Raw genomic sequence first — 24731 nt, forward strand, 5'->3', positions numbered from 1 at the left:
ACTATTCTGCACATACGCCTCCCCAATACACTGGTTCCCCTATGGTTCAGATGCAACCCGTCCGGCTTGAACAGGTCCCACCTGTTCCAGAAGGTCTTCCAGTGCCCCATAAACCTGAACCCCTCTTTCCTACACCACCATTTTAGCCACGCATTTAATCCCCTTATCTCAGCTAATTTTGCCTGACTTGCACGTGGCACGGGAAGTATTCCAGAGAATACCACCGTGGATGTTCTGCTTCTAAGCTTATCCGCGACTTCTATAAATTTATCTTGCAGAACAGCCCTTCTGCCCTTTCCTATGTCATTGGTGCCAACATGCACCACGACCACTGGATCCACCCCGGCTGGGGCCAAAAGCCTGTCCACTCGATCTGGAAGGTCCCCTACCTGGGCACCAGGCAGGCAAGACACCGTACGGGACCCTCTATCACGGGTGCACACATAACTATCTACACCTCTTATAATTGAATCCCCTACTACCACAACCTCCCTCCTACTGGGGTTAGGTGGCTCCTTGGTGCCCAAGGGCCCACCTGCCTCCCCAGTCTCTTCCGGCTCTAAAGCTGGAAGCACCTGAAAGCGGTTAGAAACCGTTACTTCAGGTGATGCCGCCTCTGTGAACTGTGTACGCCCTTTTCTACGTCTACGACCTACGTTCACCCAGCTCTCTCGACCTACCTGTTCATCATTCTCCCCCCTCCCCGCTTGTGACGTACACATAGTCTCCCTAGAAGGCGTATTAACTCTCTCCTTTAACTCATTGCTATGCTGGATGAGAGCCAGTCGCTCCTCTAGGTCACGAACCTGGACCATGAGTGAGTCAACTAACCCACATCGCTCGCAGACGAAGTCCGACTGGACGCAAGCATCCAGAAGGGCAAACATCTTGCAAACACAACACTGAGTTGGCCCCATAATTACCTAACTCACTATGTCCCCGTCCTTTACTCCCAGCCCAGTATATTAATAGAGATTATTTAAACTTTTAGTTGATCTAATTAACGTATAGTTAAAACAAAGTGCCGAGTACACTAAAGCACTAAATTAACACTTGCGTTAAATCGGTACTTTATTATAAATTATCCGGCAGCGTCAGCGATAACAACCTTTAAATTTTACTTTTAAAATAACCAAATTTACAATTACTTACCCGAGATTAACTTCCTGCTGAACCACGTTTAGCTAAACTAAAGCGAAGTTGCTCTAGGGAGGCCAAAAAACCACAAAAACCCTCTCAAAGCAGGCTACTGCCGGAGCGGGAAAAAAAGTGGAAAATGTCCTCCCGGCCCCGACCGGCGACCGAGCAAAGCTCCGGAGCAACTGACCTTTTAGAGTTAATGTTACCGATGTTTGATAATATTACCCGCGGGTGTTTGATGCGAAGGACGCAAACAGAAACGCCGCTCGCGCCCGCAGCTGTCGGTAACACTCACAAGGACAGACAAGTACACACGTAAAAATAAGAGTAAAAAATGAAAACAACAACAACCACCCACGTAACCGTGCTGGCACACAAACGCTCAAATATACCTTTACAGATAATTCAAATCAAATCAACCGCTTCAACAGGCACACAACACAACACAAGTGCACACAGTGACTACACCACTCCCGATCAGTACAGCAATCCCAGCAGCCTCTACAGCAATCCCAGCAATCCCAGCAGCCCAGTCTGCACCAAACATTTACACAACATTTAATTATCTTATTTGCTCTTTTACGCCACCTGCTGTCCTATTTGGTGAATGAAGTATATTTAGGTCTTACGAGAAACTGATTTATAAGGAGGAGTGAAAAGTTTTGATGTTACAAATTTTTAAATGTCTAGATATCACAGACACACACACACACACACACACACCCACACACATATATATATATATATATGTTTGCACATGGACAATGTGAACACTTTGAATACATCTGGGTTGTCAGCTCTGATGAAGGAAATGAAAGCACTGGTTATGTCATCTGCTTGCTAATCCCTGCCACACAGGCTGCAGTTCATGGGAGGCTAATCTCATCTAAACCATCTAAACTTGGTTCACAGGGCCCTGTATACATGTATAGCTATTTTTTTTGTTTTACACGTGTGGGGCAGCAACTGCATTAAATTGCCTATTTTGTAAGTATACAAATTGAATTTATATAGCATGGGACATTTACCATTTGTTTTAATCAGACTTTGGGCTTTATTACTATTAATTTCCCTAGGATAATAGGAAGTAGGATAATACATTCAATGAAATTTATGTTTTCAAAACTGGGCATTTAGTAGCTTCTTTAGCGAACACTAACTTTGAATGTTAAATGCTGAGCAGTTCTCTGCACATTACAAGGACAAAATGTTCTGTCTGTGACTTGTCTTTCAGAAGCAGTGATTAGAGCGTGTAAATGTGCGTTGAGACAGTACTACGTCTATCATTTCTCTCTCTGCACAGCTGGAATCCAGTGAGTTTAACAGAGACTGCTATTTTCAAAACTCCTTCAAGTATCACTAGATTTTTTCCCCTCACAAATGAGGTGTCTTGTTAGCCTTGCTGCAGACTTTTTGCCTGCATGCAAGTTACACGTATCTATCTTTGTCTGGTTTCTTGAGAAATCCGCGTAGTATTTATGAGAATTTTAGTGGTTTAGCAGATGGCAGTGTGTTTAATCCCTGTAGCCCTGACCAGGATAAGTGGTTAGAAGATTGATGGGAGATATAAGGCAGTCTGTAGCACTAATATTAATGGAAGGCACCATGATAACTTCTGAAGGAAGGGATCGTATAAATGTGCATAATTATCATTATGATAACATACTTATCCCTCATCACTAAAGTGGATAGTGCAGCTACAGTCTCTCTATGGCTTGTATTGATGTCTTGTTGAAAGGCATCATTTGTTCTCTAATAGACATTGATTTGAATATTAACAAGACGGCTTTGTGAAGTCTGTTTTTGCAATGAAGAGCAACTGAGGAATTGAATATACATTGCAGTAAAAACAAAGAATAACGCTCTAGGTGGGAGCAACGTTATAAAACCCACCCCAGTGTTCTGACAGCACAGGTGTGCAGCCATTCATGCAAACACACTTTGTCTCAATAAACAGCTTACTGTTTTTTTCTGTAATTATTTTTGACAATGAAATGCTGCTATTCCAGCTGTCTCTCCCTTATGCTGCCGTTATCAGTCTTGAGCGAATGTCAAACCCGACATCTGATGTGCGATCCTCCACCATTCTCATTATCCACATACTAAGCAGGGATGTCAAAATCATGGAATTTAAAACATAATCATAAGGCTGCTACATATTTATGGGCTACCCATTGAATGTGTATCAATATTTGTACTAATGTCAGTCATAGGCTCTGGGGAAACCCGTATTTTGATAAGCAGTTATATTTGTGTGGGCTAAAGTCTATCACTGAACAGTAGTATTTTAGTGAATTACTGCTGCTTAAGTTCTAGTTTTCCCCATCTTCTGGATAACCTTTTAATTCACGTATAGGTATTTTTTGTTAAAATGAATCACAAGTAGTGCAGTGTGTAATGGGTGTATGGACATTACATGGAGATGGGACTTGCATCGTGCACTGAGCACTCAGAGTGGATGGAAAGGCTGCTGTGGGACTGGAGACTGAGAGCATGACTCCACAGGCTGTGTTTACGTGACTCCAATGATTAAGGCATGAAGTAATTGATAGTCTTTCATCCTGCAATCTCTGAGTGCTCTGCAGTTGAGGACCTAGCACTCGACATCCATTTTCAGCGTAAGTTGTAATGGAATCTTAAGCTGTTTTGAAGGAGTAATTGCTTGATAAGAAAAGCCTTAACGAAGTATGTTGGCCAGTCCCTGGGTTCCAGAAGATGATACCCCTAAAGATGCAGTGTTTCCATGAATGTTCTGGGATGGCCTTTTTTAGGCTCCTGTCTGTGCTGCTGGTTCCCAGTCCCATTCATGTACTGGGTGTATACCTGACTTCTTCCATACTGTTCAGACTTATAAAAACCATGCAAACCATGAAATTAATGTGTGTGTGTGTGTGTGTGTGTGTCTGTAGGTGTGGGTTTGTGTTTACCATATTATCTCCACAGATGTCCCCACAATGTGGTAATACCTGTTACTTTTTAGCTGGTGGGGACATTTTTCTGGTCCCTATAATATAAACATCAATTTCATAAAAATATATGAATGCAATCAAAACACTAAAATAGCCATTTTGTTTGGTTACTTTTGGTTAAGGTCGGGGCTGGGTAAAGGTTAGGATTATGCCCATAGAAATGAATGGAGAATTCCCACAATGACAGGAGTATATGAACTATGTGCGTGTGTCTGCGTGTGTCTGCGTGTGTGTGGTGTGTGTGCGTGTGTGTGCTGGTTTAGGGCCTGCTCAACTTATCTACCAGCTCTTTTTATTACAGCTCCCAAAAGTTGATATTTTTTTGAGTAAAGCCCTGGACTTGGGTGGCATACAGCTCGGTAGGTTGGGGATCCCGTCCCCATGACGGGAAAGTTGTGGGCTTGAATCCTGGCAGAGTAACCATATTTCTGTTGGGAGGTTGAGTAAGACCCTTAACCCAAGGGCTGCTGAATCTGGTTGTGACCATTTTCTCTGATTCCAGGTTATATGTTGCTTTCGACAGTAGCTTCTGCCATGTAAATGATTGTTGACTTTTGTGCATTCCCAATAATCTTTTTGGAAATGGTAACTTTGCATTTTTGATACTGATGCATGGCAATATAAACCCAGTTCTGACAGTTGTTCTTTGGACTGCTTTTGAAGCAAAACGTTTCTGAAAAGAAACTCAAAAGAAAAACAATACCTTTAATTGCTCAATTTCCATCCAAAAAAACCCAAAAATGTTATTTGATGATGGTTACTTCTGGAAAAAAATCCTTTTTTTTTTTTTGGTTGTCATAGTTATGTTTAGAACACTTTCAGCAGTGTTTCAAGTCACATGTCTGGGGTAGGAGGATGTGCAGTAATTCAGGGCCTGGAACTGCCTGTGTGATTGTTAATTTGACAAACTGGATGTGTTTTTCTTTTATCTTTATTGCAGATAAGTTCAATGCCTATGTGACTCTGAAGGTTCAAAATGTCAAAAGTACAACCATCGCAGTTCGTGGAGACCAGCCATGCTGGGAGCAGGACTTCATGTTGTAAGTAAACTGACATACCCCTCATTTACCTCTTCATGCTTTCACGGTCTTTTGTTTTTAGCTTTCTTTATTGTGAATTATTATTATTATTATTATTATTATTATTATTATTATTATTATTATTAGTAGTAGTAGTAGTAGTAGTAGTAGTAGTAGTAGTAGTAGTACATTACATGCCAAGTTGGAATTACTTATGGAAGTCATACCAACTGCAATGTTTTCAGTTCTGTTTAAGCTGATTCCTGTCTGGTTTTTGCCCTGTATCATGAGCCCCATAGGCTTTCTGCTCTGCATGGAGTAAATTGTCCCTAAAGTGTTCAGTGGGTCTCCATGCGAGGGGACGAGTTTCTAAACAGAACGGTGTAGTGCTGTATATGTTCCATGAGGGGCACATGCCATTGTTCTTTTGTTGGCGCATTGTCTCCTGGGACACTGTAAACAAGGCAAAATAATGGATTGTTCCAAATAATGAGAGCCTTGCTATCTGTGCACTGAAGCAGATGGTGGGTGTCTGCAGTTTAAAGGTTCTTTCTCATAGGAAGCTCAGCTTAAGTAAACAAATTCTGTCATATGCATCTTGGTTTTGAATGAGATTATTCAGCATACACTGTCGTCGTTTTCTAAAACTAACTCATTTTGAACCTTTCGATAATAATGGTTGTTTGACTATACATTTCTGTCATAGAAATAGCTACAGGAGAGCATGGGGGTGGAGCCTATCCAGGCAGCACAGGGCAGAAGGCTGGAGTGCATCCTGAATGGGATGTCACTCCATGGCCGGACACATGCATGCATACATATAATCATTCTCTATAGGACAACACCAATTACCCCATGTATGGTGTCGCGTTACTTTATTTGCTTTGATGACATTTTTATGGTATTGTTCATTAATCATATTGATAAAAGCAGCATTATTTCAATGCAAAAAACACCAAATTCATTCATTCATTCGTACATTAATTAACCACACTTTTACTGTGACTTGAAAATGAGCATCTTGATGATATTCTTGATACTGATTCTAATAATATTACCTTTTGTGTTTTATATCTCTGGTAAATTGTTGGGTTGTTTTTAAGTCTTTGTTGTCCTCCTGGTATGAAATCCATGCTTATTTAGAGTCAGCTTCAAGCCTGTCCTGAATGCTGAACCATCGCAGGCCAACTTCAACCGCTTGATCAATAATAATGTTTATCCTTTTAAAAAGAATTTAATAGCTTTTCAGCTTGCTGTGCAAAGCAGTAGTTAGAGCAGAGAGTTATGTCAGTGTTTTCCTTTTGCGTGGCTTACTTATCTTTGTAAACATGTGTACAATAGGTATTAAGGGAAAGTACATGTGACTGCAGTCAGATGTGTTTTCTTGGGGATAATGTCGAGAGCAAGAATGTGATTCATACTATCCCATAACCTTGCTATGCACCCTTGCTATTCACTTAGGAGTTTGAAAGTAGTACTGTTTTTATGGATTAATGCTGCAAAATTTTATCTCTGAGGTTTTGAATGGTTAAACATGGTTTAATGCTCTCTTTTTCAGACACACACACACACACACACATGCATGCACATGCTCAGTTGAGAGCAGCGCATTGGCAGCTGAAAGTGAAAATGGAGCCCGCAGTCATTATCTTGTGAACACCCCAATCTGCCATGTAAACATTCCGTAGATCTTTTTTGCAAACTTCCCAGGGGCATTGTACAGATCACTGGTCCTAAGTGTGGGGCGCAAGACGATTTTCTGAATATTTTATAATAAAGTTTGTATGGATTTATTTTTGTCGCTATCCTCCTTCTTGGGCATATCTTATTGGTAGCAATCTTATAGCCACTCGGCGAAATGTATCGTGCGGAAAAATTTATTGTGGGAGAACTTAAGTTTCTTTCTTAAAGGGGTGGGGAGAGAGTGGCAGGTACCTTTTAATAATATTTTCTTTAGAAAATATTATTAAATATATAATATGCTATTTTTGGTTGGCAAAATTAATCGTGGGTGACCTCAGCTTGGCTAAATTTATCATGGAGCAATTAAGCCATGTCATTTCACGCTAACCCAGTCCAACCCAGTCCAGTCCAGTCCACTCCAGTCAGTGGTGACACATGAAAGAACAGGCATGGATCTGGTGAATCTAATTACATTAAGACAAGTCGCACAAAGTGCTCCAGGGTTGCTGGATAAATGGCTTTAGCATGCACTTGGACCCCATGAATATTTGAGCAATTGGATGGGCCACTCGACCATCCTCAGAGTGTGGATGATTCATTCTCACTGCCATCATGCATTTTTGATAACCCTCTGGGCCCAGGTGGGCTTCTTGTCATACTGAGTTATGAGTAAATGTACAAAGGCTCATCCTGAAATCAATTTCTCCCCTGATGGTGTGGAACGTTTTTTTTTTTTAAGGACTGCTGTGAAATGGTGGTTCAGCGGTTAGCACTTCTAGGACCTGGGTTCGAACCTCATGGCTTGATGTGCGTGGAGTTTGTATGGTCTCCCCGTGTCATTGTGGGGTTTCCTCCCACAGTCCAAAAACACGCTGAGGTTAATTGGAGTTATGAAATTGCCCATAGGTGTGTATGCATGTGTGAATGGTGTGAGTGTGCCCTGTGATGTGTTGGTGGCCCATCCTGGGTTATGTATATATAGAATATTCCTTTTGTGTCTTCCTGGAAAGGTGTCAACAGGTTGAATTTGACACATCTAGTTGTCTTCATTTATTTATGCAACAAGAGTTGCAGCTCAGTTTTTCTTAGGTTATTCACATCATGTCATTTGTTTGTCATTATTGTTTCTTGTGTAGATAGCCAGTTGACGCAAGTTCTTTAAGCTTTGTTTTATAGATATTGACTCATACGTTCATTATTCATTCTATTGTGGAGGCCGTCACATGTTTCTTTGGATAAAGATCAACACATAGCAAATATACCAATAAGGATCAGTCTTTCTATGTAATGTTGGGCTTTATCTTTTACAAATGCTTTTTTAAAGCAACATTAATACATCCTCTAATTATCCTTTCAAAATGTATATATTAGGTGGCTTTCACAAGAATTCCTAATGTCTGTGCCATGAACAGCAAATAACTTCTTGTTATTTGTTAATATTTTATGTTGTGCTCTGAGGATTTGAAGCTAACAATCTGATGTTTATGTAATAATAAAATCTGGAAACCTCACTTGTATTTCATGATCAAAGGTACTTACTGTATACACCTGATGTTCTTAAAATCATATTTTTTTTACTAAATGGGTTGAAAAGACATTTTTAAATACATATGAATGTGTTCATTCTTAGTGACCATTCCACACACCTATAATGCTCGCATTTAGGGGTCAGTTTACACGCACACTAAGAAAATCGAATAGTTGTGTTAGTCTGACTAAAAACAGACTTTTGAAGTACATGTAAACTAGGGTGACCAGATAATCCATGTCAGGGAGGACACTCTGAGCTAGGACAGGAATTGTAAATTACCATTTCAATTAAGCGGACCTGGATTTCACTTGAGCACTCAGCTCTTGCTGTGTGCTGATTGGTCAGTCTCCTATAATCATGCATGTGTCACTAATGCTAATGTGAAATGCTGGATGAGTCTTTCAGTCAAGGAAACAAACCAGTCAAAGCACAAGAAGAGCTAAACTATTTAGCCGAGCACAGGAGCCTTTCAATTAGAAAGTAGTTTGTAAAATCCGAAGTAGCTCAAAGTGTCCTCCCTGACATGGATTGTCTGGTCACCCTAATGTAAACATGTTAGTCCAACTGAAATTGCACTAAATTGAATTTTGTAGTGCAAGTCGGATTGACACACAGATAATACGAGTGTGAATAATCGGACTGAAACTGACCTAGATGCCCTGCACATGCTCCACAGTCTCTCCCCCCCCGGGCTTTGACCTGGAAGTAACAGAAGAAGCCGGTACACAGAAGAAGCTTGGAGCAAAGCAGAGGACGTACAGCACGTATGAAATGTACAGCACTGTAAAACTGTCCAGTTCACTGCTCAACTAGGGTGCTTTTCCACTGCACCAGGTACTTTAGGTACTTCAATAAGGTACTAAAAGTATGGTACTTCCAAGGTGTAGGTTTTCCACTGGTGTAAAAACTGGTACTGTTGCCGAATTACATCACAACATGAGGCGGGGTATTTCGTACTGAAAATGGCTGTAGTAGACTAGACAACATTGCATGTTATGCATATCCAGTTATCTTCTAGATTAAGATCAGGCTTTTTCTTACCTTACAGATATTATAGCGCAGGGAGTATAAGTCTCACAAAAACATTTTTACTTTGTCATAGGAAAAAAAACCTAGCAAGTTTTGCAATTTTAATGATTATTCCATTTCAAGATTATCTAGTATATGTTTAAAAAGCAGTTTACCCCCACTGCCTTTGCATGAGCACTGCATGTGTTCTCCAAGACGATCGTAATCATTTTCATTCTTGCTGTTTAAATCACTTTGTGAGAGATTTATTTTGAACTCCTTTTTCATTTCATAAATACCCCAATATATTTATTACAACAAAATCTCATTGCAATATTAGAAAAACTAAAAATGAAAGGATAATAAATTAAAATACCATATTTTTTTTTAATAAATTTAAGTAATTGATTTAAAATGGCCACCATCTAAGAAATAAAATTTGTGAAACACAATGGTAAGAAAAACATCCACTGCATCCTGTAGCAATTATTGCATTTGTTGGATTGGGTATACATATGTTTTTGAGACCAGTCTGCTGCAGCTGCCACAGATGATTTCTTGTTGAGAACTCAAAAACCATTTGGTGGATCTTTTTCAAACTTTGTAGAGGCATTGTATGGGTGAGGAACTGGAAATGATTTTTTTTAATGGATTGCCCCAAAATTGAAGCAGCCCATAATGACAGAGGGCCTGAAGTCACCATCTTGTGATCACTACCTGCCATCTAAGCATTCTAATGATATTTTTGCAAACTTCCCAGGAACATTGTAACAGCGTTTTCGATCTCTCCTTACAACGAGCTGATTTGGGAGTTGCTAGCTTTACTAAAAAATAAAATGCCATGTCAAGAAAATATCTCATTTATCCCATATATTACATACACGTTACCATGCGTACTTCTTTGTTTTTGGGGGGGGGGGGGGGGCTGGGGTTGAAATCCTTTATTGTAACGGGGGGCGGGAGGATGGGTGTTGGATGACTCAATATAAATGTTTATTCTTATATTTTAAAATTATTATTGTTCTTATTTATATATGATCCAGACCTACTGCATACAGTACAAGCTGCAGGTGTACGCTATGGACTTGAGAAGGTTTTTAGGGTCACCTGAGTGCCTGACAAGACCGAGTCCATTATATGTGGACTCCAGACCAGACCGGAGTACCACAACTCTGGCATTTGGGTTTTTTCCATATTTTGGAAGGGAAAATACCAAAGGCACGTTTAATATCCCTTTATGTTCTTCAGGCTGTCGTCTGAATAGATCCATAACTGACAATCTGAAATATAGTTTAAATATAGTCACCTAAGCCCTGCCCAGCCAAATGGATAAGAGTAGCTCGTGCTCTAGAATTGAAGTGGCGTGCCTAACTATTATGGACATCTGGTTAAATGTATTCTCGAGGTGACTGTGGTACGGATTATTTTGGGCCTGCTCAGATTCAGTATTCACTGTTCCAGGGAGCATTCAGCATATATTTTTGTTTTGTACCACTAAAGAGGTGTTGGGTTTGTGTCTGTTGCTGATGAAATAATGGCAGGGGGGAATGGAGAAATGATGTACACATCTGTTTGTTTATATTAGAGTGGATGTGTTGAAGACTGGTACATGTGAGAGAAGGTGGTATTCAGGTAAAAAAAAAGACCTTCTGAACCACAGAAGTTGTCAGCGGAGTTTCACCTGCTGCTCAGAGTAGGTTAGTGTAGGGATTCTTAGGAAGATAAAATGTTATCCTGGCAATTAAAGCGATATCTCGGCTTGGCATAGCACATCTCAGTACTTTCCAAAAGGCTTAAAATAAAGGAAGGTAGTGTTCTGTAGTGGTTATGATTCTCTGAACAAGGTGATTAGCAGAACAAGGTACATTGTGGCACCTGATGTCAAGAGCTGTTGGTGAGAAATGATTTCAGACATTTTTTGGGTGACATAAAGAATTTTCAGGCATTCTCATAACATTTTGGTTGATTATGTATGAATGATGTTTCAGATTGAATTGGTTTTGCTTTGTGAGAAGTCTGAGAGACTGGTCTGCAGATAATTATTATGATTATTTTTGCAAATTTGCCATAGACTGTGTGGTATGAAGGCAACTGACTTTTTAAGTGCACTTATACAGTTTATGTAAAAAATTGTTTGTTTTGTATGTCTTTTCTGAGTGTATTAATTCTTTCTATTTGTGTGTATAAAAGCCAGAGATTCTGGAAAACACTGAGTGGAAAGAGCCTAACAATTTTGTGCTTAATTGACAGCTTGATATGTTATAGCAAAGGTAATCTGTATATATATGGTAACACATTAATTAATGAGTGCTCAAAAAAAACAAATAAAACAAACAAATAAAACAAACAAAGTGCCTTGGAGAAAAATATATCTCAGCAAATGGAGCATGTGTTGTTGTTTTCAAAAGCAGATCAAAGCTCCTCTTGGGGATGGATATTTTTTCTGTTTCTCCTGATATGACAATCATGGCTCATTAATAAGAGATTTAAAAATTTTGTGTTCTTTGTAGTTTATTGGCAGTTCAGTCCAGATCAGATGATAATTTTAAACATACCGAACCTTATGAGCGCAATCCAAGATGTTACATGTTTGCAGAACTTTTATTGTCTACTTAGTCAACCTCTAAAATGTCATTTTTGGTGTTGGATGATATGAATTATTAAAAATCTTTATAGTTTTAGTATATAGCATGCAAGCATTTAACCAGTTGATTGATACTTTGAGATAATTTTGCACTGGAAATTTTAAAATGTATAGTAATGTAAAAATGTTTTTCGTATTTAGTTGAATCTTTTGTGTGTGACATTCAATTGCATGCTTGGATCTCGTATCTGATCTTAGGATGTTTTTTTTTTTATAACCTGTTTACTAAAATGAAAAATCTCCCCAAGTCCCTTAAACAGCTTGTATTTTCTATATCCATTTGCTTGAGCCAATTCATCTTGTGCTGCTTCTGGAGACCTGACAGAACTGGAAGCGTTTGTTAACTTCAGTTCTGTGGCTGGCATTTATGTTGTTAGCCATTTATTCCCCTTTTGTGCACCCAGGGAAGCTTCATATTACTGGATGCCCAAACATGAATATGTAAATTCTGCAGAATCTCCATCAATACCTGTCATGTGATAATGCATATGCAGGCTGCACCCCTCTATGCTGCATGTTGATATACCACAGATGGAGCAGGAACGCAGGTTTACCAGCTGGACTTCATGTTAAATTCAATAATACATGCATGTTTCTTTGGCAGGACCTGTTGTTTTTGTATGACACTGGGCAAAACTTTGTGTGTGGTAGAAGTTGGGCATTTGAACTTCTGGCCCAAGATTCCTGGCTCACATTTCATATTAGTTGGGGGAAAGAGTAGAAATAGTGAATGAAATATTGATCCACCCTATTCTTTCTGTTATCCTGTATCCATAGTAAGAATATAATGCCACGAATGTTGGTTATAATTACTGATATCTTCTAATCTGTCACTGCACTGCAGCGAGATTAATCGCCTAGACCTCGGCCTGATCGTGGAAGTATGGAACAAGGGACTGATCTGGGACACCATGGTGGGTACAGCTTGGATCCCCCTGAAGAGCATCCATCAGTCAGACGAGGTAAGGGGCCATTCATACCTGTGACTGCAGTTTTTATACATCCAGTCAGCTAGTAGTAGGTACCTAGTAGTAGGCACCTAGTAGTAGGCACCTCACAAACAAATTAGTGAAAGATGTTTGCAAATTATTTGGAAAATATGCTTTGGGAGTATAGCTGTGGTCTGTGAGTGATGCTGGGGGGTTAAGCCCTTATTATACAGACATGGAATGACACATCACTGAGATTTGCATGAAACATTTAATATTACTCTTAATACGTAACTGCCCCCTTTTATTCTTTACTGTTATTTCTCCATCTTTTGTCACATCTGATGTGTGTTTCTCTTTTTGCATTTATAGTTGTGCCTTTGTATATTTGCCAGGTTTCCTATGAGGTACAGGTATAGAAAAGTATGGAATTTGATTTTGGTATTTTCCAAGTCTGAATAACTGGAATAAAGAAAGGAAAGGGTGGAAATATTTTGATGTGTCCAGGCTATTGCAACAAATTGGTTTGCTATGTATTATATATAATCTACTTTTTCTTTTTGATGATGGAATTTTAAAATGGAAAGTATGTGGGAGTCCTGATCTGCTTCATCTCTAACCTCTTGTCACATCTCTAGCTCCTTGCCTTTCACTGCCTCAGTCTGACTCTCCATCTCTGTCACAGCCTGTCACATTCTGCCTCTCTTTTCTTTGGGTTTTTCTTTTTGTTTGTTCTTTTAGGAGGGCCCCGGTGAATGGACCTTTCTCGATTCTGAGGTGCTAATGAAGGCAGATGAGATCTATGGCACCAAGAACCCCACGGCCCATCGCCTTCTGCTGGACTCGCACTTTGAGCTACCTTTCGGTATATGTACTTCCCTTGCACTGAATCAAATGATCCCCCACAATATATAGCAATGAGTTATGGTTTGGTATGTTTTTGATCCCAATAAATTCATGAGTCTTGCTGTGGTTTTAATATAATGCTTGCTTCTCTGTTTTGTATTGGTTGGTAATATTGTTCGGAATCCAGTTTCCCATTACATTCTGAGTGAACAGACATCTACTGTCAGATTATAGACAATAACTGTGTGTTTGACTCACCCATTTTTGTTACACTAACATAATTTGGCCGATTTATTGTAATAGTGTCAATTGAATGAACCTTGGTCAAGTAGGTTGAACACCTCGCCAGGGGCAGGGCTAGAAATTCTGGGCCCCCTGACAAAATGTCATCCACTAGGGTTGCCACTTGTAATCTGAAGGATTATGGGTCCCCCATGGTAGATGGAATTTGCAAACGGAGGTATTATGTTCCCTAAACATAAATTATAACTTTTGTTTACAAGGGTCCCTATAAATGACTATGCCCCCTGAATCTGCCTGGGTGTCCCTGCCCCTCCAACACCCCGACACCTGCCCTATAATATATAGAGTGATGTTCTAAGATACAATGATGAGTCGGGGCCCAGCCTGTCATCTATTACAGACACGTTGTATTGTTTTGATATGCCCATTGACAGATCCCTGTGAACGTGGCCGCAGATTCTGGTGCTCGCCATTGAAAGGTTACACTTCCTGGAAAGGCTTTTTGGTTCAATGACTCTGGCTGCTTTGACTGCATGTTATTGAAGTCATTCATTCAGCCTAATGTTTCATCTTTACCCCTTTGAAGTTCCTGCCCCCTCGTTCTGTTCTGCTTTCCTTTGGAGACCAGAGTAGTGTACAATAGGAAGTGTTTGTAAGCAAATGATTTTATAGCTTATAAATAGAAACACAATTGTATTCTAGTCTAATACTTATTTACTAGCTGGGTTGACTTGTCTTGCATAGTTTCTGTTTCCTTAAGGAGATCTGCAATTCCTATGCTAATGATTGTCCAATGATGCAGGTGAATTGAATAGAAAATGGATGGATATGTTTATTATGGGTGAAAAGACACATCGAAGCATTGTGATGGATTGATTATTAAGTGCGCAATTCAGCTGCATCGATCTATAACATCAGAATTGATTTTTGAGGGCAAAATCTTTCTTAATCTTCCTTAAAGGTAAAGATACACCTACTGCTGGTTGTGCGCTTTTGTATTCACATGCTAAATGTAGACAAAAAAGCTATCAGCTGCAGTATGCAAATTTTCCAAACAAAAGATGACAGGGGGAGGTTCATTAAAATTCATAAAGGAATATTAATTATATACTTACTGTACAGCTGGATCAGCTGACTGCATTATGTTCTTTGGGCTATAATACTTTATGGAAACTGTTTTGTAGTGCAGAACAGTCTCTCTGGTGTTTAAGAATCTTTGCGCAGTGATGCTTTTGTAGCGTAAAAAAGTTGTTTTTTTTTTTGCTAACTACAGTAGCAATGATCAAGACTCTGAGGAAGCTAACTAGCTAGCTAATTAAACAGTAGTGTTAGCCTTAGAGATGCACGACATATTGGTTAACATACCAGTATCGACCAAGATTTGTTAAAAATCGCGATACCGACATTGGTCCATTGGCCGATATTGCAAGCAGATATTTATTTTAATAATAAATAAATATTTTAATGTTCAAAGTTAGCAGCACCAGATCTAAAGACACAACTACTAAACTACTAATCAAATAATCGATACATTGGATCGAATCGTGATAGAAAAAGATTTATGATGCATTGAATCATTCCCTCAATCATAATGGAATTGGTTTGTGGCCTGCGATTTACAACCCTAATGTTTATACAAATCCTTCTAGTTGGAAACTCTCATGCCTTTTCACTAAATGAAAACATGACTGTGACTTGGAACAGAAAATGATTTTTTTTTTTTAAAGATTCTACAGAAGTCTAAAGTAAGACACGTTCTTATGGAAGTGAATATATAATCCTTTCAGCCAATCCTCCAACCACTTGTCTAGTATAGAGGGGAGAATATGTATTGAAGGTACCAATTTGGGATGGAAAAATACCAGTCTCTGTTTTCTCTGGTCTCCAGATATACCGGAAGATGAGGCTCGGTACTGGACTTGCAAATTGGAACAAATCAACACCATGCGGATACATGACGAGGTGTGGTGTTTTGTGACAGACATGTTCGTTCTTTCTTTCTTTCTTTTTCTTTCTTTCTTTCTTTCTTTCTTTCTTTCTTTCTTTCTTTCGTCGTCTGAAAAGAACACTGCTGACATCTTATGATTTTATCTATTTTCAAAGGACATTATACATTGAATAAACAGATTCTATTAAATGTAATTCAATTTAAATTGACTTGTTTGTTAAATAATATTTGACACTTTTTTAACCAAAATATGATGCCTTACTTGCTTAGGATATTATTGGCTCTATGATGATATGGCAGCCTTGACAAAGATGAAAATATCCGATTGTTGTGTTTGTCAGCTTGCTTTGTTACTCGTGTCGGGAGTTGCCGAATGAGCCCAGTTTTGTAGGTATGGTACACTTGTATGTGCATGATTTTGATGAAATGCCTTTGCTGTGCACAGCTGAGATCAACAAGTGCTTCTGACTGCATGATAAATGAAGCTGATAATTTGAAGTGAACTTGAAGTGAATACAGATATTCAGGGCAAGTTGATAATGATGTCATTTATAACATTGCTTCCTTCCTTCCACCATTTTTCATTAAGGACCCCTTGCAAGATGAAGTTCAAAGAAGACCACTGCCATCGGCCGCCTCGCAGTGCTGTGAGTTTCAGTAATAACCTCTTGTAGACAGGTTCTGATGAACAATGGGTTTCGTACACTAAACACCACAGACATCATAGAAATAGTCCTGAGGGATTTTTTTTGGATTTCATATGGAATAACTTGCAATAATAAATAAAGTGCTGATAATTGAAAGAGTAACAGAATAATAATTTTGAACCCCTGAACTTTCTTAGTGAATCATTTTTCTGTGAAAATGTCACGTATATTACATATTTTATATCCTTCTCCAGAATGTACTCCATTTTTTAATGTTCATGTTTTTATAGCATGTTTGCCTATTTTTATTTATTTATTTATTTATATCATTTAACCTTTATTTTCCCAGTCATTAAGAACAATTTCTTATTTACATTGACAGCCTGGCAAAAGAACTTTTTCTTTTTCAGTGTTGAAAGAGTAATTGTATATTGTGTGCCGTGTATCTCTGAAGCATAGAATTCATTATTAATGTTATAAAGAAACAAGAAAAGCTTGTAATTGCTGCTAGAGCCTGTCGCCAGTTACTTTCGGTATGTGAACTTCAGTTTAAAAAATTTTGCCTTTTGCTTGGTGAAAAAGTTTTTGATTCATTGGATATTTAGCAAAATTAGTTTTGTTTTCTTTGTATCACGTTTCGTGTGAAACGGCTTTAAGCTGGGAGAGGTGTGTGGCTCAGCAGGTTAGGAAACTGTGCCCGTGATGGGAAGGATGCTGGTTCAAATCCCATGGTTCATAGAGTGATGTCACCATTGGGTTCCTGAGGAAGGCCCTTAATCCCCAGTTACTCCAGGGATTGGCAGACCCTGCATCTCAAAGTTGTATGTCAATTTGGATAAAAGCATCTGATAAATAAATATAATTTGTACATATGAGGTATAAAAATGTAAACTGTCAGTGTACAGAAACCAGCTTCCTTCGCTATTATTTACAATACATACTCATACTCTGTTTAGAAAATATCCCTATTCTAGTTTCTAGCATGATGTCAGTGAGCCAAGAGCTGGAGCATCAAGACTGTCCATAACCACAAATTTGCATTTGGTCGGGTTTTACTTGGATCCTCTAGCCACTTGAATGAAGTGTAAGAGTATGTAATAAACAGGAAGTGGGACGTAACAGGTGCCTTTTTAAAATCAGGTATATTGTGTAGAGGCTCATGGTGATTTTGCCACTAGATGGGGATATTTATCTAGTCTTTACACAGAACGTACACAGAAGATCTCATACTCCCCTTTACCAGAACTTTCACTATGCATTGCCTAGATTTAACAGTGTCTTTACATTTTGTATTATTATTTAAAATAATTAAAGCATCAAGAATAGTAGTTAAGTAAAAAAATGTAGTTCAATATGCATTTTTTTTTTATTTGCCAGTTTTTTTGGACTTGCTTTTCGTCTAAATGACTCGCCTTAGGGATGGTGAGCTTAATTTCCAGCCCTGCTTATCTTAGCTGTGAAGTCAACAATATACATCTGACCTCTCTTAGACTTGCTCAGACAGGTCCTGTGATGATTCCCCCTTTTGTTAAAGTAATTTTGGTTATCTTCATGCACTTCACCCTCTTAGGTGTTTTCATGGTTAATACCTCATAGGAGGAACATGACAGATTGTGCCCAAGCAAACTCACATCTTTGTGAACAGGAATAATATTGTTTGAAACAGTGGCCTAGCAGGACCTCAGAGTTTTAAAAATGAATCTTGTGTAATGAGTGGTTATATATTGTCTGTGGTTATTGTGTTCAATTGTTGCATTTATTGGTGCTTTGGGTTTGTTATTTTTTCTGAAAATAGAATTCTGACAGTTGCTTAGAATGTTTCCATTTGCTGCACGTTATTTTATAAATCGATTACAAACAACTGTTTGTACAACAACTCTTTTCCAAATCTACATACCTTTCAAACATACTTGTTTAGCTTTTCTGTACTGAAATCTTCCTTGAGCCTGTTTTTCATCCCTACTCCATTTATTTTCTTCTGCTATCATTTGCATCCTTAGGCTACTTTTTTGGATGGGGCGATTCTCAGAGTATGTAGCTCTTTTTGATTAACACCTATTTCGTCATAAGCCCCCTCTGGCAATTCCTTGGTGCTCAATGCATGCTTTCTGCCTTATGCAGGTATGTCCTGCATCCAGGGAGGATATTCATGCACTGGATGAATCCTTTCTATCCATTTTTCCATAGTCCTCTACCATTTTTCTTTGCCCTTTTCACACAAACTGGTATCATCTGCATTATTCTTTCCCTGTATCCTGCCTAGAAACCTGTCTTCCTCTGAAGGGGAGGAATCCAGCACTCATTCATTTCATCCTTGCCCAGCTAAACGGTGTGTGGCTGGATATTTTTATCACCCTGCCACATTTGGCAATTTGCAAACTTTCTCAGTGATGGTTCTATAAGCAATAGACCAGTGAATCCTTACCCAGTCCTTAGGGAGCCCCAGACAGTCCACATTTTTGCTTCCTCCCAATTTCCAGTTCAATTAAATTTAATTCAGTTTTACTCGTACAGCACATTTTCACAACATTGTCTCAAAGCACTGTACATTATCCCTGCCCAAAGCCACCAGTGAGCAAGCCAGAGGTGACAGTGGCAAGGAAATACTCCCTAGTAGGAAGAAACCTTGGGAGGAACCAGACTCAAAGGGGGAGCCCAGCAGAGGAAGTCAAATGAGCAAGATAACTAACATGTGTACTAGGTATTTGGTGTTCTTGATTGTTTGGTCCAGGCATAGGTGGTTCTAGACCCTATTTATGGTATCTTCAGCCACCTTATGTTCTTTGTTTCAGTCCCCCTGAAAGATTATTTTACTAAATCCATTTACATGATCAATACCTTGGTAAATTATGTCAGAAATTTAGATCAAAATGCAGTTTTGTGCCACAGACATGGTATTTAAAATGTAGGCTCATTTGTCTGTGTATGGACAGGTTGATGGTTACTCTTTTAGTGATTTGTCCCATACTTTCATACACATTTCAGAGCCCCTTCCCTCAGCTTGGCTCATTTTGTTGTGGGTCTCGTACTTCTTTGAAAGTAACAGCCTCACTAGGGGCTGAACCTGCCCTTACGGTCAAATCCTACAATTTCTCCTGGGTTCTGGTACCTGGGAGGGAGCAAAAAATGTGGACTATCTCTGGGTCCCTAAGGACTGGGTTGAGAAACACGGCTGAACATATATACACGGGCTGCCTCAGGCAGCAGGGATAGAAGACAAGTTGACTCAATTAGGAATTTATATATTTTAATGAGAGGTACTAACCTGAAGACCATGATGTGTTTATACTGTATTTGTTTCAGTTTTTCTTTGTAATTACTTGTATGCTCAGTAGTACAGACGCTCCTCTACTTACGAAGGAGTTATGTTCTGAATGGCCGTTTGTAACTTGAAATGTTCGTAAGTCGTTATTCAACATCATTTTAAGGGTACTCAAATCTACATGCATAAGTAAGTATGATATAAAGTCAATACATGTTTTCTTTTCCTAAAACACATTACTAATGATACATAAAACAAAAATGGATGGTGGATGCACAGAATATTTCGCAATAAAAACGAAGTAAACTTTGATTTCTAGAGCACTGGGATGCTGGGAGTACGCAGGCTACGCTGCTGCGCGGCGGGAGTAGCGGCCAGAATTCATACTATGCGGAATTGGCGCGCAGAACAAGAATTGATGTTGTGGACAGGAAACGGGAGCCCAATGAACACAATTTGGACTTACAGTCCTCTTCGTTCGTATGTCTGAAAGTTTGTAAGTTGGAAGTTCGCAAGTAGAGGAGCGCCTGTATTTGCTATTTTATACTGTAATGAAATTACCTCAACTTAAAACTATGCAGGCCTTGGGTTATACATTTCCTGCTCAGTTAATCCTTTGAAATATTGAAAGATGGAGAAAGGTTGCTGGCACATTAAAGAATCTGTAACCTGGTGCATGCTATGGTGTAGTGAGTTTATGTTTTAGGGGAAATTTGTTTTAGTAACTAACATTTCCACAACTTTTCAAGGAAAAGAAGATAAAAATTTAATTGAAACAACTGTGTATATTGTATGTTTTATATTATCATGAACGCCCCCCATTCAGGGTACGGTTATTTCCATATCCATTTCCACTGCCTAAACCATGTGTTTTTATGGGGTAAGAATCCTCACATATCTGTGCATGAATATTTGAACCACTGGCCGAATTGAGCATGCGTACCCACCCTGCACCTTCTCCTAGCCAGTACCTCATAGTACACTGACCCTAAAGTTGTAGGGATTGGTAAATTATGGAGCGAGAATGATGTTTTACATGTTCAACTTGAATGTTTGCTCATTTGTCTTTGTACGCGTGTTGTACTGTGTGTGCTGTTTGAGTAGTGTGTATGTGAAGTATTTTTGGATTTTATGAATTGTGTTGAGGGGAGATGCTTTTCTGTGTTTTTTTTTCCATCCACACCAAAGTATACTCCTAAAACTGATAGTTTCAATGAATGTAAGGGCTTATTATTTATCTGAAATTATATCCCAGTTTTAAAGTGTGGTGTGAGATATGAATGTGTGTGTGTCTTTGTCTTTAGTCGTGGTTGTTGTTAACAATATGTGGTTTTGTGTACATTTGTGTCAGTGACATTTCTATTGTACATGTGTTAACTTGTGCACGATGTGCGTTGTTGAGTGTAAATCATACCTGGGCTTGTCCCTGAGGATAAAGACTGAAAAGAGGTATATTTTTAGACAGTTTTTTTTCTACTCTCTCTGACTGCCTATGGAAATAATGCATCAGAATTTCATATTTACTTCGCTTGTGTCTGAAGAAAGCATGAATTAAGCATGTGCTACAGTGCTTATGAGTACACTGTTCTTTAGATATGTTTACATCCATTTGCAGAGTGCAATTTTTATTGTGTCCTTTATCTTATAGACCCTGGCCTTCAGCTGTAACCTTCTTGCCAATGTCCAGTCATACTGGCAGCTGTTCAATGGACTTATTGTGATTTTAATCCATGATAAGTGCTTACAGTATTTACACATTAATAGCGGTACCGCTCTCCCTCCTGTCTCCACTTCTGTGTTTTGGAGCCTGTCTTGTTGTCCCACAGCCCTTGATGACCATGACAGTGCGGTGGATGACCGGGACAGTGACTACCGCAGTGAGACCAGCAGCAGCCTGCCCCCTCGATACCACAGCACAGCACAGCCCAATTCCTCCTTGCACCAGTATCCCATGGGGTCTCTGCTGGCTCAGCAGGCTGAATCCCGGGAGTCGTGCACAGAATCCATGCAAAGCTATGATATGGACTGCAGGGAAAACCACGGCACCAGGTATGCACCATTGACACAGTGCTGCCCTCTCTGGAAGCTCACTGAAAGTGCATAAGACTTACATAATCGTTTTCATTATAATGTTTAATTTTAATTGCAAATACTTCCTTTGATATTAGTAACTGAAGTTTATGTATTGCACTGGATTGCAACTTAAGGATGTCACCTTTATTTGCAGCTTGGTATGAAATTCAGTTCTACATAGATTAGAAAATAGGATTATAGTTTGTGTTTCTATTTTTAGGAATATTGTAGTAAGTGGAAGTATTTGTCCTGTCCATGTGACAGGTTGCAGGAATGCAACTTTTTCCCCCCTCTGCATCACTTTAGCATTTCCTACTTTAATAATGCTAGAAAATTGGCTGGTAGAAAAATGTCATTGTTCACCTAGTAAAACATCCACTTGGTCAAAAAAATTTAAGTTTAGTTTTTTGTTTTGAATTGCTAATATTTTAATTACAAAAACTAACAAATGCGCTTTAGAGTTCCCTCTCTGTTCCTGCATTGTGGAGATCTTCATTTTCTTCTTTACTTTCTTGCTCTTATATGTCAGTGTTTTTATAATTCTATACTGTAATGTATTTATGCATATATATATATATATATATAGGTGGATTGGAAATAAAATCACAGATCATGGTGATAAAATGAAATTGGTTGACCTACTAATGCATGCAGTGGCTTATTTGTCTTCTGCTAGTATAACAGTGAGTTGGGCAGGTGAATATTACATAATAAGTAAAGTATAAATAAATAAAATAGATGCAAATATTATAAATTTAACATTGAAATGTCATTACTGGTTTGTATTTCTGTCGTGTGAAATGATAAAGATGTTTTTTTGCATGTTACCAGTGTCATACATCCGTTTGCATGTTGCTGAATGTCTCATTTTGCTGTGAATCTCTTTTACTGTTTGCTTCTTTCTTTCTTTCTTTGTTTGTTTTTTCTTTTTTCACCTTCTTTACTTCCTCCTCACACCCATAGAACTCCAAACAGTAGAGGTAGGGTCAGGATTATTCCTGTGGATACTGGGATGGGTGTAGAAGATTGGGAGAGTAAATACCAAGTACAAAGGAGGAATGAGCAGCTGAAAAAAGAGGAGCAACTATGTGCTGATTGGTGCAATAGCAGCACTGTCAACATGACTGGAGCTATAGGGGGGGACACCTACAGTAGCCCAGAGCATATCTCCTACCTTGAGGATTATGGCACCTTGAATAAATGCCATAAAAAGAGACTGCAAGATCATAATTTGAAAGCCCATAGGGATGCAGGAAGATATGACTCTTTTCTCACTGACTTCTCCGTTCCTCACTCGGCTCAGAGCCTGCAACAAAAAAGAGTGGAGCAAATGCTATGGCAAGTGGCCGAAATGGAGGAGAAGCAGATGATGCGGCCATATAAAAAGAGTCTCCATAAGACCAAAATGAGGGAGAGAAATAATTTGGAAGACGCTCTGGAAAGTTTTGAGGCATCTCAAGAAGGAAAAGTGATGGTGACCGAATATGACTCTGAGGAGTTGGATGAGCTGCAAAATTCTTGGGGATCTGAAGAGGATCTTGAAGAGATTGCTTCTTTAGCAGAAGCTATCTGTTCAGAAAATGGGAAACACTATAGCTTGAACCAGTACACCGTCCTCCATAGAAATTGTGCTGATAAGCTTCAGGTTTACCATGAAAGGAAAGTTAATGGGAAAATCAGAGGAAGGGTCCCTGATACCATACTGTCTCCTGTAGAAGAGCCAAGTGATGAGTATGTTGACCCCATGGATGAGCTGCAGTGTCTAGTGGACACTGTGTCTGAGTACCTAGCAGAGAAAGAGGAAGAGATCAGCAGATATGGATCTCTGCCAAAGTCAACAAAGTTGAGGCAGTCATCAGAAGCGAACACAAAAAGTGACTCTGAAGACCAGAGTGAGGCATCTGAAAAGGCTAACGATGTCATTCCTACTGTAATGAAACCAAAAAAAGCTGATATGTCAAATGAGGAAGGTCTAACCGGGGTAAAGAATGCTGTAAGCTCCTTGTTTAACTGCATCTCTGAAAAGGTTAGCTCTGGTTCTAAACCTGTTTCTGTGGAAAAGGTGGCAGCCGATGAAGCACCAATTTCCACTGAATCTGGTATCTCCAAGTTTTTTTCTTTTATTCCTAAGCCCACCACCACAACGCCAGTTGCTGTTGTTTCCCCTGCCCAAGAGCCTGCACCAAGTAGGAGGTTTTCCTTACAGTCCCTGCTGCCTTTTCAGTCAATGGATACAAAAGAAACTGCACACGATGGCAATCAAAACACAAGACCAGACAGTGGAACTTCTCAGGAAGACCACACTGATAAAGGCCTAAGGTTCACTACAAACCAGTCATTGTCTGCTGTCAGCTCCATACTTGAGAAGATAAGTTCCTTAAAGCTCTTCTCAGACGATGATATATCAAAATCCTCTGAAGAAAACAAACTTCATGGACTGAGTGACTCTAAAGAAAATTCTGTCGATGTTATAAAAGTTAGTTCTCCAGATATGCAGCATCTGGATTCATGTGAAGTACTAGACAATGAAAGAAGATATCAGAAAAGAAGCAGTAGTTCTGATCTCCTGCATGGAAAAGAAAAGGACGAAAACGCAGAGGTTAAGAAAGTCACCCAAGAATGTCAATCTCAAGTGGATGGACAACCCATCACCCAAGAGGAAAATGAATTCTTTAGCTCTTTGAAGAAACCATTCAGCTCATTTATTGCATTAAGTTCTTCTGAAGTCTCCCAAAGTCAAATTTCACCAGCATCCTCACTGTTTTCAACAGATGACGTTAGAGTACCCT

The 24731-nt window shown here is 39.1% G+C and overlaps 1 protein-coding gene across 1 annotated transcript in view; it reads left to right on the plus strand.

Annotated features, from left to right (window-relative positions):
- The window catches only part of LOC111857778 (protein unc-13 homolog B), a 124937-nt gene that overhangs the window by 27269 nt on the left and 72937 nt on the right, over positions 1 to 24731 (plus strand). Inside the window, exons 3-8 of the mRNA XM_023838928.2 lie at positions 5050 to 5149; positions 12839 to 12956; positions 13665 to 13788; positions 15901 to 15974; positions 16550 to 16607; positions 21696 to 21918. Coding sequence (XP_023694696.2) covers positions 5050 to 5149; positions 12839 to 12956; positions 13665 to 13788; positions 15901 to 15974; positions 16550 to 16607; positions 21696 to 21918 — 697 coding nt within the window. The remainder of the gene's footprint in view (positions 1 to 5049; positions 5150 to 12838; positions 12957 to 13664; positions 13789 to 15900; positions 15975 to 16549; positions 16608 to 21695; positions 21919 to 24731) is intronic.

Source organism: Paramormyrops kingsleyae, chromosome 7, assembly GCF_048594095.1.
Source record: "Paramormyrops kingsleyae isolate MSU_618 chromosome 7, PKINGS_0.4, whole genome shotgun sequence".
NCBI classification, from domain to species: domain Eukaryota; kingdom Metazoa; phylum Chordata; class Actinopteri; order Osteoglossiformes; family Mormyridae; genus Paramormyrops; species Paramormyrops kingsleyae.